The following is a 19,733-nucleotide window of genomic DNA, read 5'->3' as shown; positions in this document are numbered from 1 at the left end:
ATGGAAATTATAATTGCAAAATTGTGTTTTTTGACATTAGCAGAATATGGACAAAGATTTACTTTGTCTTACGTGTATAGTGGAAACTCAGCCAATGACTTCAACAGCTCTACACAGGTGGTGTTCTTTAACAGCTTGTTGGTCACCTAGAACTACAACACCTAGAACTACAACACTAACCTGGCAGAGCACAGCTTTGGGACTGTGTGCTCATTCTGTGCTTCCAGATCATGTCCCACAATGAAAAGGTCCTCACAGGTTCTGCTTGTGTTCCAAAGTGGGATTTCAATTCATATTTGGCAAGACAATTTCCATGATGGAAGGAGTTGGTGCACACACTGCAGCTCTACACTGGCATGCCATCTTCAAAGTCAACTATTAAGCAAACATAGTATTGCATTAGTCAAGCTTAAATCATTTTGAAGTCCCACTAGCCAAACAGGTGTGTCCTTATTGCAGAATGTGGTGTTGCAGTAGTTTTAAGCCGCAGGACGAAAATGCACGTGATTTAAATATCTTTTTCTAAGACCACGATTTAAAAAGCATGACTAAAACCGTTTCTAGGTTTAAAGGCTGTTATGTGTGGGTGGATTTTTCACAGGTAAACTAGAAGTACATTGTGTTTCTTTGAAATTCTTGGTAAGAGTAAATATGAAGTAAATATATCCATCCATCCATCATAAGAGTGATCAGAGGTGCTTTTGCATCTCAGTGAGGAAAACCAGTTGTGGTCACCTGGCTGGTGATTGTCCCTGACGTGGGGCAGGACGGTGGCAGCAGCGCTGGTTGGAGGAACAAGCAGCTGGGGCAGCATGGCAGCCAGCGTGACGCCGTCTTCTGTCACAGGACAGTGGAGAGAGAACCATCAGAGACGTCTCTCTTTAGGAAATCTGTGACTTAAAGAGTCCTTCTGCGGAATTTTGAATAAGCTGGGTCAAGACAGAATGCAGTCACCGATTAACAGATGGTAGAAAGAATTTTTACTTTAGATTCAGGGTTCATTAAAGGATGAAACTCTCTCCTTCTCTACCAACAAAGATGGGGGAGGGGGGGTTCACATGCTTGTCTGTGCTTCACCATTGCAGTTCCCTGCAATAAAGAGGCAGGAAGTGTTGCTGCGTTCCAGTTGTACTCAAAAATGGGAAATTCTCACTTCAAGGTCAGAGAAAGGAAAAAATCAACTAAAAGGCCCTCCAAAGTCTGGAAGTATGGGAGCAACTCCTGGTACCCCATTACGATTTGTTGAGGCTCACTTTGCGTTTCAAAATGGCCGCTCCTGGCATCAACATTTAGTACGATCTTGTGAAAACACGTTTATTTTACAAGACACCTTTGTGAGGGCGCGTCTAAAATCAATATTGCATGTAGTGGCCGCAACCCTTAAACTGAACAAATTAAAGGTGTTTGCTTATGGAAAGTAAACATTAAAATGTTTGTAAGAGTTACTACAAACAATGTCTGTGAGTGGAACCAAGTTACAATTCTGACCTCTTAACTAGAACACTGTTACCTGGGCTGTGACATCAAACCCAGCTCTGAGTTCCCACGTCCCAGTTAACTGGAATGCAACACTAGCAGCCAGTTGACTCAGCATGTTGGGCGCTTAAGCTGCTATGCTTCCTGCTCCTTCTAGAATGGGGAAATGGGTTAATGCAATGCATTCTGGGATTAACAGTGGTCATAGTCTTCGTTTCCTGGATGCGGTTCAGTCCATCATGGCTGGCTCCCAACAGAAACGCGTTTATCGATGTATGAAATGAGAAACGGGATGCATGAAGAGGACCAGAAGAGCTAATGAGGAATTTGTGGTTACATTTCATGGGACCATTGTTCTGAGCTGAGGAGCTACTTTTGTCAAAAAGAATTTACAATATGTGTAAGAATATATAAGTGTCTATTTTAATATAGCAAATTTATCACCAAAATAAAGCATTTTAGTCCTTAGGCAAGAAATATCCAAATAGAGTGCACAGTTTGTTCAAATTAGCACTAAAACCCCCGTGTTCACTGCATCCAGCAAATATTCACAGCGCAGCTCTATACTTTTTCAAATGTTATGTTAAATTAATATTTCTTCCAAACTCTACGCACAAAACATGGATTTTTTAAAGATAGGTAAATGTGATTTGGTTTCTTCATCATCATCATCATCATCATCATCATCATCATCATCATCATCATCATCATCATCATCATCATCGTGATAATAATAGTAGTGTGAATTTCCGGTTGTCGCCAGAAGAGGGCAGTGTTGTATCAGAAATTGCTGGTTGCAGATGGCTGAAGCGGAAATACGTTTGCATAAGGCGGTAAAGAAAGTGAAGCCTCATTTTATTCTTTTTTTTATTAGTTGATTTCATAAAATTAACTATTACCTTCTTGAGACACTTGTGAATTGGCGCTATGTTTACAAACAGAAACCTTAATGCTGAAATAAATAAAAAAAGATGTATCACTTTGTTACACAAGGAGGCGCTGTGCACCGTGTTATTAACAGACGCACGAGAGAAATAAAGACAAAAGAGCTGTTTAAATAAAACTGACTAAATATTTGTATTATTTTAATGTATAGAGGAATATCTCCTTTACCTCTGGCACTGCTCGCTTCAGTCCGGTCAGCTTGTAGCAGTGGTGTTTTGCATATTCACAAACAAGATGAGCAGAGCAGAGGAATTCACCCTCAGGACACATCAGTTGAACTCTTTATTTTAACCTTCTTCTTCTTCTTCTTCTTCTCTCTCTTCCTTCGCATTTCATGCAAACTTCCCGGTCCTCTGCTGTCTTTAAATGACAACAGCAGCCAGTGGGAGGCCGGCTGGCAGTCTTTCACTAAAGTGTGATCTCAAGTCATTGTTAAGAAATCATTGCATAAAACATTAGGGAGACGGTCTGGCTGCAGGATTAGTCTTTGGAAAACATGCCCGCCGCACCACGTTGCAACGTCACGGGGGTGAAATCGGCGGTGACCTGGTTTTAATGTGTGCAGAGCCCCGCGCGGCTCGCAGGTAGAAATGTTAAGAAAAATGAGTTTATGGGGGGCAGCGAGTGCATATGCGCCCCCGGCTGAAGGCTGGGTTCCATCAAGACTTTCTGCCCGGAGCGCAGCAGGAAGGAGGGAGGAGAGGGGGCGAGCAGCCAATAGGAAGGCGGAGAGCAGCTCGGCTCTTTATAACTCTGTGCCACAGAGGCTGAGCGATGCCATTAGAAAGTTTCTGCAGCTGGAAGAGTTTCAGTGGACTATATCCTCAGCAACACCTCCGCGCGTTCTTGGAGTGCACACACTGCTGTTCCTTACGCGAGACCTCATAGCTAATCAATCCAGCAGGAGGGGAGGGGGGAGGATTTATCTTCTTCTTCTTCCTTTATTTGTCTTCCTTTTTGTTGTTTTGAACAATTCCGGAGCGCCTCCTTCACCATGAGCGCCGGACAGAGCTACGAGAAGAAGATCGCGAGTATTCTGACGGATCTCCCCGGATCTATGGGCTGCCACCCGAGCTCCAAGGACTCCCCGACTCTCCCAGAGTCCTCGGTGACGGACATGGGCTACTACAGCGGACAGACGGCCCACGGCCACCACGAGTACTACCAGAGCCAGCCGTACGGACAGCCCATGAACTCTTACCACCACCAGTTCAATTTGAACGGGATGGGAGCGGCGGGAGCGTACGCGACCAAATCCGAGTATCCCTACACGAACAGCTACAGACAGTACGGACATTACAACAGAGATCACCTGCAGGCCTCACCGCCAGGCTCAGGTAAACCAGAACACGACAGTGTTTCCCCCTCCGGCTCGAATTCATTTATGCTTAAAATGATTTATTTATTTTTTATTCCAAATGTCCTCAGAGATTTTCGAGACCGTTTCCCTCTTAGAATTTTGGTAAATAAATAAGACAAAATTTGATCCGAAGTTGGAAAATATATTAGAACTATTTAATTGCAAATTAAGTGAAATAAATGTTTATAACACAGTTATAAACAGATGAAACAGTTTGATTGGGCCATGCTATAAAAGCCGTTTAATAGGAGCTGGGAAAAAAGAGACGAAATGAAAAATTGACGTTGTTATACTGCGCTGCTTTGCTCAGTTGAAAATTAGATTTCATGGAATTTTTACTCACAATTGTATTTATTTTTAGTACTTTGTTTTTGTTGTTTTTTCTTTTTTTAAATTTTATTTTGTCAAACGTTATTAAATTTCATGAATATCTAATTTATATTTTTCATTTTATATTAGTAATTAACTCTGAGTTAAAAACAACAAAAAAATCCTCTTACATTTAAAATCGCTCTGCACAGAGGTCAGGCTTCATTTACTGTTCCCGTTCTTCTTCTTTCCTCTTTATTTTGTGACTCGTCAGTTATGATGTGCGATCAGTTTGATTCATTCGTTTGTTTTTTTTTGTTTGTTTTTTTTTTTGCTGTAAATTTACAGTCAAAGAAGAACCAGAGCCGGAGGTCCGCATGGTGAACGGAAAGCCGAAAAAGATCCGCAAGCCGAGGACGATCTACTCCAGCTACCAGCTGGCCGCCCTGCAGAGGCGCTTCCAGAAGGCGCAGTACCTCGCCCTGCCCGAGAGAGCGGAGCTGGCGGCCCAGCTCGGCCTCACTCAGACTCAGGTGAGCTGCGGCGGACTGCTCCTGATTTAGAACCTTTTAAAGGAAAACTTCCCCCACGTGGACAAAAATTGAATAAAACATGTTTAGTTTAAAAAAAAAAAACTAGTTAAAATTATGTTTTCAACGCTTTTTTTCTAGCAATATTAAGGCATCAAATGTTTTATTTTTTTTAATTTTAGATCAGTAATTAACTCCCGTTGTTTTTTTTTGTTTGTTTTGTGTTTTTTTTTTCGTCTCAGGTCAAGATCTGGTTCCAGAACCGGAGATCCAAGTTCAAGAAGCTGTACAAAAACGGCGAGGTTCCCCTGGAGCACAGTCCCAACGCCAGCGACTCCATGGCCTGTAACTCCCCGCCCTCCCCCGCCGTCTGGGACGGCAGCAGCACCCCTCAGAACACGCCGATCAGCCGGCCTCAGGTGCCGCAGCCGGCGCACAGCTCGTCGCCGCCCTACCTGGAGGACTATACCAACCACTGGTACCAGCAGGGATCGCACCTACAGCATCCGGGCACCGTGCACCACCCGGTGCCGCAGCAGAGCGTGGGAGCCGTTTACTAACTCGGACTCGGGGCGCCAGACCCACGTCGTGTTTTACGAGTTCTCCCCACAGTGACTCTGCAGAGCGAACTCTAATGGAGCCAGAGGAGGCCGGAAACCAAATCCTGCTTTCTGTCTCTGATGTCCGCAGAGAGTTTTCAGAGCTGGACTTCCAGATTTTTATTTTTTAAAGCACATAAGGGATTTCTAATCACTTCTGGCAGCATATTTAAGGGACATCTGGCGTATTTTATTTTTTAAATTATTTATCACCTCTACCGTATAATCCTTTTGTAAATGATATGCAAAGTGCCCCCCCCCTCGCCCCCAAAACAAATAGCCTAAATACAAACTAAATCACAAAACTGCTGCAGCCAATCGTGCATGTGGGTTTGTGGAGAACTTTACAAATAGAGAAAAAAAAATAGAACTCAGGACATATTTATAAGGATTTGTATAAAAAAATGCTGAAGGTTGTAAATAAATGTTTTTATATAAATATATATGCAGAACCACTATGATCATATTTGAACAAGAAAGAGCACTGTGGTGCTGTTAGACCGTTTTTATATTCATGTAATGAGTCCAACTGTTGCCTTCCTGTCTGATGAATAAAGGTGTTAAATGCTCGCTGTGTCTCAAGCCCTTTTTAAAGAAACCTACAGATTTAAAGGCTCGGCTGGAGGAGTCAAGGCACCGTTTTAAAGAGCGCAACAGAAGCAAAGTTTGTTCGACAAAAAAACAAAACACAAGAAAGTGGTTTGGGAATTCAAAGGAACATGCTAAGTAAATGTGATGAACTGGGACGTGAAAATACGTCTGTTGTCTAATTGTGGTGGGAAGGTCGAAGCCTGGCCTTCAATGTCCTTGTTAAGGCAGAATCTTAAATGGATCCGTGGACTATCTGTGGGTATGAAGACAAGATACGCCAACCTGAAAAACACACCAACAAGACGTCCGTATGCCCAGTGTTCGGAGCATGTGATTATGTAAAAGGATAAAAAAATAAAAAATAAAAATAGAAAAAAAACCCTTAAACCCCGCGGAAGTTCTACTGAAGAAAAACACAAAGACTAAATGCAGATATTTATTGTGTAGCTTTTTAAATTGGTCCCCAAATCTGAAAATCGGACAATCAATAATAATAATAATAATAATAATAATAATAATAATAATAATAATAATAATAATAATAATAATAATAATAATAATAATAATAATAATAATAATAATGCATTTTTTTCGGTACTATAGCTGCAGACATGCCGGAGTCAGTGGATTTAATTGCTGCTCTGTTGCCGGATCAGAGGGCACGTTGGCAAGGAGACGGCGAGACGTCATAGACGCACGCGCACCTCTGAGCGTATTGAACGTGAATAAACAGTACAACTACGTGCTTAATTATTAAACAATTTTGATTTGAAACACTACCTTTAAAAAAATATTCTAGGTAAAATTTTTTTTAAATATCTTTGTTTCTACAGGAAGAGGAAATCTTTGCAGATAAAAATGGCCGTACGACCGGAAGTAGGGGAGGTTTCTCATGTTCTAATTGGAACGTGGGACACTGCGAAGCTCGGTGAGAAAACCTTTGATGTTACCGAGTTCTTTAGACACCATGTCACACTGGAAACGAGAAAGACAACAATACAGCTGCGCTTCTTTAAACTCCTATCGTTATTAATGTGAGCTATAGAAGCTGGTTGATGTTCCAAACACGCTGAAAGTAGAGATGATGGAGAAACTGCTGACTGTGAGTTCGTCCACATGGACCACCAGTGCGCCATTACACACGGAGAGAAAATGCACCCACGGTGGGTTTTTTCGTTCTTTTTCTTTAATGAATCGTTTCTGCTGCTTTTAGTAGCTGCAGTGGTATGCGCTCACCCGTGGAGGTGTTGCTGTACGGTTCTACACCAGGGTCGTGTCTGTCACAACCCACTCCGTATCCTGGTGGTCTTTTTAACGGCTGTCCTCTTCTTAATTAATCCCAAAACGTGTGTTCAAAATGAGACTGTTTTGCTCCACTTTTTCCGTCCAGACCATAAAACCAGCTTAGTTTGGGAAGTTAATTTGATCAACCCAGACAAGTTGACTTTCCTTTTTACTTTTCAACCTCATTTGACTTCAATATTCATATAGCAGTGGATTTACAAATCCACTGCCATCTTTATATTTACTTTCAATTCTTTTCCTTAAACCACTTTTAAACATCAGTGGAGATTACCTTTCAGTCTCCAACATTCTTATTTTGACTTTCACCTTTCAAACATTTTTTTTTGCAATGTTTTCTGTTTGTATTTGACAATAATTTTCTAGATGGGGCAGGACACTTTTAACTTTCTCTGAGTTTTTTAATAACCTAAAAATGTGGCACCTAATGTGACCTGAGTGCTAATCCAGCGCTGTTCCTGAAGTGGCCTGCTTTTACAGGCAGCACCAGTGATAACTGTAATTACTGCTAATACTGCCAAGGTGTTGAATTATGACGCTATTTAAAATTAATTCTGAAATGGGTTCATTGCTGTCAGTCATGTCAAACTTCAAAAGATAATAAACCTGCAAAGGTTTTAACAGCTTCGTAAAAGGCCTTTAAAGAGGTTTATTCAGCAGCTAAAACAGCGACAAATGTGACTTTAACACTCAGTGAAAACCTTCACACCCTTAAATAAAATATCAGTGTTTAAACCTATCAAAATTTATCTCCGTAATACTTGATATGAATGTAACTTTTCGTATCGCTCTGTTGTATCTTTAAAGAAGTAGAAGAAAAAAAAAACGTTTCTAAATGTCCTGTTGCCACTTTTGTTAACAAGTTTTTTGTCCCTTCTGACCTGTAATTTTCTTGGCACCACACTTCCAGGACATCTTTTTTTCTTTGCACATTCATCTACAAACAGCTTAACGTTTCAGAACTCCTTTAATCCCATCCCCCTAGAGTCCCCTTCTTGTTTTATATCCACTGAACTCAACACCAGTTGTCTGTGGCGTCAGTCAACATGTAAATGTACCCAGTGCTGATTTGACAAAAGCGGCATGATTACTATTGCCTTTTGATATCAATGAAATCTCATCACAAAGTACATGTGATCCCCGCCGCCCCCCGGTGGCTCCCTCAGTGTGTGTGGGCCTCCCGGACTGTGCGCCGTCAGGGGAGACATTTGCCGTTTGCGCCGTCTGTGAACAGTTCAAGTGTGACAGCAGTGGAGGGTGTGTGGGTGTGGCTGGGGAAGAGCTGAACATGAGTGTGACCCTGGACATTTGGGTAAAATTACCAAGGAAAACGATGTTTTCTTCTATAGAAATAATGAAAAACAATCGCCTTGTAAAAGACATTTACATAAAGACTTATGCTGACGTGTAAATGTGGTTGAAAAGTGACAATTAAATAACCTGACCACATAAAGAGGGTTGTCCAATGTCTCCAGTGTCCAGTGGGCTACAACATTATAATGTTTTTTTCCATGGCTTAATTAAATATGAGGACTTTCCAACCTTAGATTGCCATGAAACAGAAACGTCCACGAACATGTGGCGTTTTGGAGGGCCACAAATAAGGCCCTGTCCCCGTGACCCCTCTCCGCTGTCGACATGGTGGTGTCAGAGCTCGTCTCTCGAGTGCACCTGTGCGGGTTGAGTCAGAGGTCGGCGGCTACGGAAAGACTCCCAGCAGCTGTCCAGGGCCGGGCTCGTCCTCAGCTGCATTAGCATCACTCAGGCTGGTCATTTCGCTGTAAACCTGGGCGAAGTGAAGGGAGGAAGGCACCGTGGACAGCTGTGGAGTCCTGAACCTTGGCTGACCTCTGTTTTTGGCCAGCGCAGGGCAAGTCCAGGCTGGAGTGGAAGAGAAGGCGCAGCATGCACCATTAGCATGTTTTTGATGCCTCGCTTGGTTATAGGTCACGCTTATGTAAAAGCCTTCATTCCCCCTCCAGTGTGTTTGTGCAGCACGGCCCCCAAACCAGAAAGTCACGGCCTATTTTATGAAACCACACATTCACTTCTCTTCCTGCGGGGAAGCTGCTTACAATTACCCTACATGTCAGATCCTTCAAGTTAATAACAATAATCACCCTGGAGACCTGCTTTGCCATTCACCCATTCACAGCAACAGAGATTTAATAACAAGCTATTTTCCCTCCTATTGCTATCCTGCAATTAAAAGCCATCAGACGGCTCATATCTGATAACCCTGAGCTTCCACATCATTGATACAGTCAGAACTTCCTTTATCAGGAGCCGTCAGCCGTCAGCCCAGCCTTCCATCCGCTCCTCTCAGCTTGTCTATTACACGGGGAAGGCCTTTTCACTTTTGCTTACGTGATAATTGGTCCCCCTCCGTTTGAAAGCTCCCACTCTTCTCTGTCCAACTCCACAGAGCCATTATTCTAATCTAGAGATGTGAAATTGCCTATAATTTTCCCCAATGCCCCCCTCCGTCAGCTTGGTTCAGCGCACAAGCAGCGCTTGCCTCGTCTTCCCGCATGTTTATTAACAAGGCAACATAATGATGAGGAGGTAAAACAGGGATGCACAAAGAAGGAGATGTTAATATGCCACAAAACTGGCGGTTATGAGAGGAAAAATCAGCTGGGAAAGGGGCTCAAAAACTCGCCGGCTCTGGCGTGCGCTTTGTTCTTCACGGAAACACGGCAGATGGCTGAAGAGCTCCTGGATGAGGACGCGCTCCTCGGGCGAGGTAAGAGCTGAATGAGTCAGTGTTCTGCTCAGGAAAGGCAGCGGCAGCCACTTAGAAATGTTGTTCTTCCTCGAACTTCACAGCTGAGTCCTCTTAAAATAAAAAAAAGAAAAAAGGAGATGTCAAATTGAAGTTGCATATTTTTGTTGCATGAAGCAGAGAGACAGAAGAATGGAAATTTGCACTATAAAAAATGTTTTTTTGAAGGGATTAAATATTAGCGATTAAAAAAAAAAAAGGGAATCAAATGTGTCAGTTTATAGTTTGACCTCCAGTGATGGTTACATTCCAACAGAAATATCTCTCATGTTTGGATTAGAATTTATTTTAAGACCAGGCAATAATTTTTTGTTGTCCAGCTTAGTGACATCTCTAAAATCAAAATTGCTACACTGAAAAACAGTTTAATCAGTACATTTAGTGTATATGTTTGCATGCATTGTATCTGAATATATTTCAGTCATTATTTATGAGCAGAAATTGCCTGTTTAACAGGTAGAAAACTCTTAAATTGATTTCTAATTTTAATATGCTTGTCTGAGCTTTAAGGTCAGGTTGCTAGCAAATTCGACTTAATGCTGCACTAGATAACAGAAAGTAGAGGCTATTCTTATATTAACCATCAAAAATATTCAAAGTGCAATCTAGAATAGTTTGTACATTTTATGTTTTGTAATGTTTAGATTCTAAAAATGTTATCAACTTTGCTGTTTACAACTCCTAGCTAAACCCTTTGGTTAGAATTCAACTGAAGATGTTGGTTCAGTCAGTCGTTTTATTTGTTGTGTTTGGTGCCCAGCAAAAAATAGAAAAAATAAAAAAAAGTTTATATGGGTTAAATGAATAATTCACAACAGCTAAGAGTCAAGAACTTTCATAAGACTTTACGGCTGAGAGAGTTTCTGTGTTGGAACACTAATTTAAGTTTGTAGACTGGTTTAGCGACAATGCTAATTTCAAAGTCTAACTTGCTAGCCAACTTAGCTTCTCAATTCTGAAGTTGTCTTGAAAAGCTAGCAACCACAGCTCTGCTGCTCTGCACACTAACAACTACTGCTCAGGGTTTAGAAGCTCAGCTGGCTAGCAGGTTCTTCTGCGCGTTCTTCTGTAGCATTAACGAAGACAGAAATCTTCTTAACCGGAAGTCTTCGATACTTTTAAGTACAGAAATTCACTCGCAAGGCAACTCAGACTAAACAATCAGTTTTCCGTTCTCTGCTGTAGCCTGTAGCACTAAAGTAAAATCAGAATGAAAAATAGCTGAGAGAACCAACAGGTTTCAAGTATTATCTAGTGGAAGCTGTTAATGTTGATGGAAACTGACCAATTTTTGACATTAAATTTTCAAACAGACATGGTGCATGAGCGATAAAAGCTAATGTTTTATACAATCCATGATTAGAGTGATAGCTCTAAAGTCTTCATCAGATCATTGCCTGAGATCTGTCTGAAAAAAGGCTGACATGGCACCTTGTTTACTAAAAATAGAAAACTTTAAAAAATTTTCAGAGTTTTCTGCCATTCTCTTCTGTTTTTTTTTTTTAACCTTGGAGGTCAAATGAGTTGAGAAAAAAAAAAGATCCTAATTAGCTAGAATTTGAATTAGTTGAGTCATTTTACTCATTAATTTCCGTGTGTTTCAGCTCTTAAATCAAAAATACTCACTAAAAATCTACACAAACTAATTGGCACGCAGATTTTATTGGTTAAATTCTAACAGTTTGTTTTAACAGTGCCAGAATTGAAGTCAGTGAACTCCCGAGCAGTTACTACTAATATTAGGGTAAACATCTTGGGGAAAACTGCATGCATAGTTTGTTATTCCTCTAATCCTTGTATGTGACATCAGACAAATTGCTCCTAATGTTTGCCAGACAGCCCGAAATGTTCGGGGTGATGAATGAAAAACATAAAAAGAAAGTCACTGGATGGCTCTTTAACGCACTTTTCAGCTTCATTAATCAGAAATCAGCTCTCCATTTAATCAAGAGCACCAGCGAAGACATAAATACCCCAGTCTGAGCCTGATTAAACTGTATGCAAGCAGCAAGAATTGGCAAATCAGTGCGCAGTCTGCTGAGGGGATAGCCTACTCGTTTGTCACTGTATTATGACAGCAGTGATTTTGTTGTTTGAGCTGACTGCTCAACATGCGCTCTTCTCCTCTCACGCGAAATGGAAAGAAAGATGCAAGCCTTTCTTTTCCGACGGAAGACGAGAAGGCTCATATCCAGCTATTAAAAACGACTAGTTATCCCCGTTAGACAACAGTTTGAATGTGTTGGAACTATTTAAAGACTTTGGAGTCGCGCGTAAAAGCTGCACCAAACCTATGCACCGCGCAGAGAGTCGGCACCTTAAATTATGTCATTTCACTTTGAAATGAAGGAAAATTCTCAAAGATAAGAGTCAATGCATTGATGGAACACCTTGATAAAAAAAACAAACAAAATAAAGCAATCAAATGTTTTCCATTTGAAAGATGTTTCTGGGAGTTCAGTTCAGAGAGATGATCAGTTTCAGCAACTGACTGTAGATAAATATATCAGTCAATGAATCTGGAATAACTTAAAGCTTCCGGGTGATTTTAAAACAACATAAAACTGTGAGACTCATAAATCCTGAACTGCTTCACAAATTATATCGGGATCAAGAAAGTAAAACTAGGTTGCACTGAAACGATTTAGAATCGTTTTTAGAAAACAGCAGTAAGGTGTTTAAAAGCAAACTGCACACAGCAGAATATTCTTCCACACATGAAACTCTTCTTTCTTTCTTTCTTTCTTTCTTTCTGAAATAAATCCACGCACACATATTTTCACGACAGTTCCTTTATGCAGTGTCTAGTTAAGCTTCAAACACAGTCCACATTCTAAGGACGTGAGACCGTGCAGGATGACGCTTGAAAACATATATATATATATGTGTTTTTTTTTTTTGTTTTTTTTTTTGCTGCATGAATTTGAATTTCGCAGCAAAACTCTGAAGTCAAAACGCACGCGCACGAGCAACCCTAAAGTTCATCCTCAGGACAAATGAGTTCATGTCTCCTGCAGGCGGTCCGTTCACTTCACATCAGCTGCGGCCTCTGCATGGCGTCCTGGTGAGGATGGTGGTGGTGGTTCGGGTACCAGTGGCCAAAGCTGTTCATGTAATTGTTCGGGTGCATCGGGGCTCCTTTGGTCGCCATGGAGACCTCCCAGAGCTGGGGTAAGGCCGGGGAGCAGGGGGAGATGGAGCTGGAGCTGTGGAGGTGCTCCCCCTCTGAGCCGCCGCCATGTTTCATGATCTTCTTGTACTTGGAGCGCTTATTCTGAAACCATATTTTCACCTAAAAAAAAAAATGAAAAGAAGGATGAAAACAGTTATTATTATTGGAGGGAAAAAAACAAACAAACCTCAATTCATTTCTCCGGCAGGTCTCCAGCTTCAGAGTTACTTTTGCAAATCCCAGACTTTTTTTATGAGGTAAACGAACATAATAGTTGAGTGACTCCAAACTTATTAAAACTGAGATCCCCTATTGTTGGTTGTTTTGTAAAGCCAGTGGTGCGTGAGTGTAGCAGCTTCAGACCGAGATCAGCAGGATTAAGAAATAAAAACAAGCCCAAGGCGCTGGTGGCAGAACGAGATTCAATGATTACACACATTATGCGTGTTTTATTTCTAACAGTTAATGCGAAGAGGTGAATATTACAGACGTTTAAACAGCCAAACTCTGCTGTCTAAAGAAAACTACAGGAGGCGGTTCAGACAAGAAAAAAAGATCGATCAACTTCTGTCTGTCTGTCTGTCTGTCTGTCTTTGTTTCTCTTTTCTGTTGAAAGCTGAACGCCAAATAAAAAGCGCGAGGACACCTGAAGATGATTAGTTGACACTTGCACCTGCTGTTTTATTGGAACACGCGAGAACCGAAGCGCATGCACGAGACTGGCACCTCCAACCCAATTAAAACCCCCCAAATAATAATAATATGAATAATAATAATAATAATTAATAATAAAGTCAATGAATAAATAAATACATTTTTTGGCTGACTAAATTTGGTATTTATTATTAATTTGGGGGATTTGCGCGTGCGGAGGCCCGCATGTCTAACAAAGGGAAAAGCAAGCAGCAAATTAAGCCAACAGATGAGAGCTGCATTAAAGGATCGAGGATCAGGTTTGTTCTGCGATCCCTGATAATACTGCTGAATAAAAAGGTTTCCCTTTCTTCACTTAGCAGAGCTCAACATTATTGTTCAAAGCCACATGGCTGCACACGCCTGATCAGACAACACAGTGAAACAACTCGGCCGGCTCTGGCTGGTGCGTTGGAATATCACTGCAACCAACTGGATCCCTGGTCAGTCCAGCTCCTGACCTACTTATTGATACGTAGATCAGTGACGATCAGCGGAGGAGCGGAAAACCCACCTGAGTCTGCGTGAGGCCCAGTTTGGCAGCCAGGTCTGCGCGCTCGGGCAGAGCCAGATACTGGGTCTGCTGGAAGCGCTGGTGCAGAGCCTGCAGCTGCAGGCTGGAGTAGATGGTCCGAGGTTTCCGCATCTTTTTCCCCTTGCCGTTCACCAGACGGACGTCCCTGCTTTCAGTCATCCCGGATTTGTTGGGATCTAAAAGAGACCACAGGGAAAAAAAACAAAAAAACCCCAACAAAACAAAAACAAAATAAAGATAATATAAATAATAATAATAATAATAATAATAATAATAATAATAATAATAATAATAATAATAATAATAATAATAAAACAATAAAAGTTTTATTAGACACTTTTTGAACTTTTGACTGACGGGCGTAAAGTATGGCTGCAGGCTGGAGAGGTCACAGGCGACCCGCAGCCGTTTTATTCAAATAGAAAAACAGAAGGTTTATATATATTTATATATATAAATAAATATATATTTATATATATAAATAAATATATGTTTATATATATAAATAAATATATGTTTATATATATAAATAAATATATGTTTATATATATATATATATAATTCTATATCAGAGTGCGCAGTTACACTTTAGCACTGATTTATTTTTGTTGCAGTTTTTCTCTCATACCTGTCCTCTCTAATCGGCTGTGGCTCAGGCCGCCGCTGCTGTGGCTGCTGTGCTGGTAGGAGGACAAGTAAGCGGACGGCGGGTGAGGGTTCACCGTGCCCGGGTAGGCGTATCCCAGCGGGGGGCCGTAGGACGCGTTGCCAGGAAAGGGACCTTCGTGCTGAGAATGTCCCGCAGCGTGGAGGCCATGCACGGGGTAAATGTGTGAGAGTCCCGGGGAGTGTTGCTGGTGCGCCGGGTGTCCGTGGCCGAACTCCAGGAAGGCCGACTTGGAGGGATCGGAGCCGTTCACACTGTCGGGCATGAAACCCATAGACATCATTTAGCTAATGCGCGAGTCCATAAAGCTGCCGCTCTGAGGAGGAATTCATGAGTTTCTGTCAGAAAGCAAAAGAAAACTGGAGCAATTCCCCGCTTGAATCCGACGCGCCGTTCGAGAGGCAAACATCCACGCAGGACGGAGTCGCGCCGGGCATGTTTTTTTGACAGGTGTCTCTGGGAGGTGGAAGGAGATGAAAAGCGAAAGGTGTCCCGGGTTTAGGTCAGAAGAGGAGCTGACATGGTTCTTCAAACGGATCGGGCGTGCAGCGCCTCAAACTCGCAGCCTTCCATCGCAGAGCGCTCTGATTGGTCTGCAGCAGTCGGCTGTCACCGGAGCTGCACCATTAACTTCATTAATACGGGACCCAGCCAGGGAACACCTCCTCCCATCGATCAGCGAATACATGGATCAGTCCCGGGTTAAACACACAGCGCTCCGAGAGGACGGACGAACACACTGTTCAAGATCAAATGGATCAAACGAAAATAAAATTCGGCAAATTTTTTAAAGAAAATCCATATTCTCTCATGGAAAAGTGTAATAACAAATTGAAATGAATTTCCACTTAAAAAAAAACATTTAATATATTTAATCATGTTTTTAATTTTACTTAAAAAAACAACTCTTCAAATTGTAAATAAAGGATCATCTTTAGTCTACAGTATTTTATTTTCATAATCATTTTTATTCGTGCAACCTAAAAGGTTTATGTCATAGTACAAAACATGGCCAGATAATATGGTACTTTGTCTTTGAGGAATATGAATATTTTTAATTAAATGAAAGTTAAAAAGCAAACTTACGTCCCAAAGCAGCAACACATCCAGGCTGAACCCTGCAGACAGAAGCTCAGACTCATTACAACAACAGACAACAGAAACGAGAGAACAGATTTATCTGCGTTTTCTGAAATGTATAAATATTTTTATTTTTCAAATCTACAACTCAATTCATTCTGTATCAGTTATTCCACACATTAATCTCCAGAACAAATCGATATTAGCTAAAAATATTTTCCTTAAAAAACAAACAACAAAAAAAACCTCCAAAAACATTGAAATTGAAATTTTTGTTTAAATTGAAGCAATTTTTGAATATTGTTCAGAGGGCTTTTCTTTTTTACGTTATCAGTCCAGAATTAAATTCCACTAAATAATAGAATCCATAAAATGATGTCTACTTACTTCATTGCATCAGAGTAATCTAAACCATTTATAGTTATTATAGTATAGTTACTTAGTATGTACATGCATTAGATCAGTATTTAGTCATTTACAATGAATAATGTTTTTTGCTATAAAATGTATTTTTTGTGTAATTATTGTTAGTATTTTTACTTGTTCTACTTTAAACATTATTTATTTGTTCAGTTTTCCTTCCAAAATATTTGCTTTCATACACTCTTTCAATTTTACATTACTATTGTTTATTGCTAAATATTACAAATCTTTATTTTGCAGTCATTTTGTAAGTGATTGTTTTTGAAGCTATCAGATGAATGTACACAGGCATTAAATAATATGCAAATAAGGTTAATATTTTATGACTATTTGATGCATCGTATGTCATTTGTAATACAAATATATATATATATATATATATATATGGTGGCTATCACAGATCCCTGTGGTACAACACAATTGACCATCAGTAAATCAGAAGCAGCAACTGATGCTTCAAGTTCCAGTATTGCCTTGTTTCACTATTAATATGCTGAGTTTGCAGAAAGTCTTCTTCAAATCTATGATCAAGTCTTAGGACAGCAGGAACAGAACTATCCAAAAGTGCAAACGACGTCTCGTTTTAATAAAAGGAATATGACCCATATAACTCATTAGTTACTGTTTCTATTTAGAATTAGTAGAAGTAGGGAGGAAACTGCAGTCGCAGCAGTGAAGAATGCCCCTGTGTCCACCTCTCAGCCTGGATTTACACTCTTTGGAGGGCTGAACAAATCCACAGGTGGAGAAAAATTCCCCCACAGCGCCTGGACGCACTTATTCGTGTCCCGGCTTATTCAGATACCTCCTCTACTCTAAAATAAATCACTGGGCCCACGATGTGTGCTGCAGCGAAATTACTAACAGAACTTTGGTGGGTTGAGCGGCAGCGCCGAGCCGCTGTCCAACCCCGTCATTTTGGTCATGTCCTACCCTGTGTGCTGCTACTGGGAACCCGTGGCATCAAACGATGGTCCTCCCAAGAAGAGGAGGGGGTGGTTGAACCGTTTCCAAGCGTTTAAGACGGAACAAAGCCACAAATTATTATCACTGTAAAAAAATTTAGCCAACTTAGAGGGAAGGGGGGAGATGATTGTGGGCGACAAATTTCTGACTTCATCCATATGAGGCCTTGCAGATGTAACCCAAACCCGTGGCTGTGGGAACGGTGGGAACACACTGGTACAAACTAGTCTCTGCGTTACGTTTTTGTTCAGCAGAACACTGTGAGCTGAAATTCCATTTCAGACGCATGCACTGAAAGCAAAATAGAACTCTTTGAAGACCGGGAAGACTATGGTGGCTATCCTGAGGCGTCTTCGACATCTGAAAGCACAGGAACCAGACTGTGACAGCCAAACAGCATGCAGAGGAGGTGTTGGGACAGAGACTCTGAGGTGAGGAGGAGGACTTTTTTTTTTTTTTTTTTTTTTTTAAGGCTTGTAATTATGTCAGCATTACGGGTGGAGAACAAAGATGAGCCCTGCAGTCATGATGCAGGGCTGTGCAGGACCTGGCCCGGGTCGTTGCCCTGCCAGCACACCCCGAAAAGGGCTGGAAGTGTGGAACAGTCACAGGCCTGAATGCAGGTCAGACTTTCTGGCGTCTGTTGGCTGCAAAGTTGGCACGGTTCATACTGCTGCTGGAGGTGTGTTTGATAGAGGTGCTCTCTCTCTCTCTCTCTCTCTCTCTCTCTCTCTCTCACACACACACACACACACACACACACACACACACACACACACACACACACACACACACACACACACACACACACACACACACACACACACACACACACACACACACACACCAGTTGATGCAGAGTGACAGCATTCTTTGTGTACAAACTAAAAGCACATTCCCATGCAACTGCTGCAGCTGTGATCTTCCTCTCTGGTACGTCATGTTCTACAAGTAACCCTCTGTTGCTGGGGCCGAGCTCAGGCCCCCATCATGGACACATATGGCGTGTCCCTCCTGATGCAGGACGTTACCATGGTTTCTAAAGCAGTGGTGCATCCCTGTGAAACAAGCTACGAGAAGCAGGAAGGTATCCATTTAATCACACAGCAAGTCTGGCTATGATTCTAAAGCAGATAAAGCCTGTCCAATTTGAATGAGTGTGAATATCCTTTCTGTTCTCTTGCTACGTTTTTGTTGTGTATGGAGGAAAAAAAAAAAGCCTTCACTGGCAGTGAAACACACTAAACAAGACGGCTGTCAGTCCTTTATGCATCAACAAAGCCAAGGCAAACAAAAGGGCTGACATTTTTCTATGACTGTTTTCTGCTGCAGGCAAAAGGAGCTGAGGAGGAGCCGCAGTAAGGGCACAGGATGATCGGCCCTAATCTGTCCTCCGGGCGTCTTCACACTGGAACACTCATGCTTCCATCGGCCCCAATCCCATTCCTCAAGTGCAGCCATTTTTATCTGCAGAAATAGTTCTGGCATGTTGGGTCGAGGGTTCAGCACAATCGGATCATCACTTCTGCAGACTAATGTTTTTTTTTTTCTTTCTACATTCTGACTCATGTGAGTAAAAACAGGAATACGTTAATAATGTTCTTCTGGAGTCTTGCTTTACACTGCGAGTGACAAGTTTATTACCAAAGAAGAATCCCATTAATTCCATGAACTGATTTCTGTTTCCTCTTAGAAATGATTATTCTGAAGAAACAAAATCTTCATGTATGTATCCATATGGCAATATGTATTTAAAAGTCTTAGTTGCAGTTTAATAATGTGATTTCTGTTTAACAACTAGATTTTTCATTTATTGTTTTATTATATGCAGTCAGTTTAATTTATATGAGACCTTTTCTGTTTTTTTGTTTATTTTTCTCACCATTTATACTTTGACCTGCAAAATGCTCCTACTGCTGATTATCATGGTGAATATTATTATCCGTCTATTTTTAACATACACTCACTGATGTGTATTATTGTGAAGCTCAATGCTGTTTATTATTGTCACCAGATATTGAACCATAAGGTACAGACTGTTTACTTTCTCTCTCTCTTCCAAAATATTTAAAATAAAGAAAAATTTTCTTTATTTTAAGTTTAATCTTCAGACAAAAAATATCAGTAATCTGTCATTTCATTGTTTAATAATCATTATTATTATTATTGTTAATAATAATAGTGAACAATATCATATTCATATATTTATGCATATAATATGTTCTATGTAGCTACAAGAAAAAAAACAAAAATATAAAATAAAAAAGAAAACAAAGATATATATTTGATCTTCTATTTCA

At 40.9% G+C, this 19,733-nt stretch overlaps 2 protein-coding genes across 2 annotated transcripts; one reads left to right on the top strand and one right to left on the bottom strand.

Annotated features, from left to right (window-relative positions):
* The first annotated feature begins 3,203 nt into the window (after nucleotides 1–3,203).
* On the top strand, nucleotides 3,204–5,789 carry dlx3 (distal-less homeobox 3). Its single transcript, XM_005811689.2, has 3 exons — nucleotides 3,204–3,758; nucleotides 4,439–4,623; nucleotides 4,863–5,789. The coding sequence occupies exons 1-3, from the start codon at nucleotides 3,416–3,418 to the stop codon at nucleotides 5,178–5,180; spliced, it is 846 nt and encodes a 281-aa protein (XP_005811746.1). The 5' UTR covers nucleotides 3,204–3,415; the 3' UTR covers nucleotides 5,181–5,789.
* A 6,884-nt stretch (nucleotides 5,790–12,673) lies between these two features.
* LOC102238343 (homeobox protein Dlx4b-like) lies at nucleotides 12,674–16,514 on the bottom strand. The gene is made up of 4 exons (XM_023340376.1): nucleotides 16,051–16,514; nucleotides 14,926–15,703; nucleotides 14,277–14,473; nucleotides 12,674–13,189 (listed from the first exon to the last, which is right to left on the bottom strand). The coding sequence occupies exons 2-4, from the start codon at nucleotides 15,245–15,247 to the stop codon at nucleotides 12,929–12,931; spliced, it is 780 nt and encodes a 259-aa protein (XP_023196144.1). The 5' UTR covers nucleotides 15,248–15,703; nucleotides 16,051–16,514; the 3' UTR covers nucleotides 12,674–12,928.
* Between the last annotated feature and the right edge of the window lie 3,219 nt (nucleotides 16,515–19,733).

Source organism: Xiphophorus maculatus, chromosome 10, assembly GCF_002775205.1.
Source record: "Xiphophorus maculatus strain JP 163 A chromosome 10, X_maculatus-5.0-male, whole genome shotgun sequence".
NCBI classification, from domain to species: Eukaryota; Metazoa; Chordata; class Actinopteri; order Cyprinodontiformes; family Poeciliidae; genus Xiphophorus; species Xiphophorus maculatus.
This window is presented reverse-complemented; position numbering and strand designations above follow the sequence as displayed.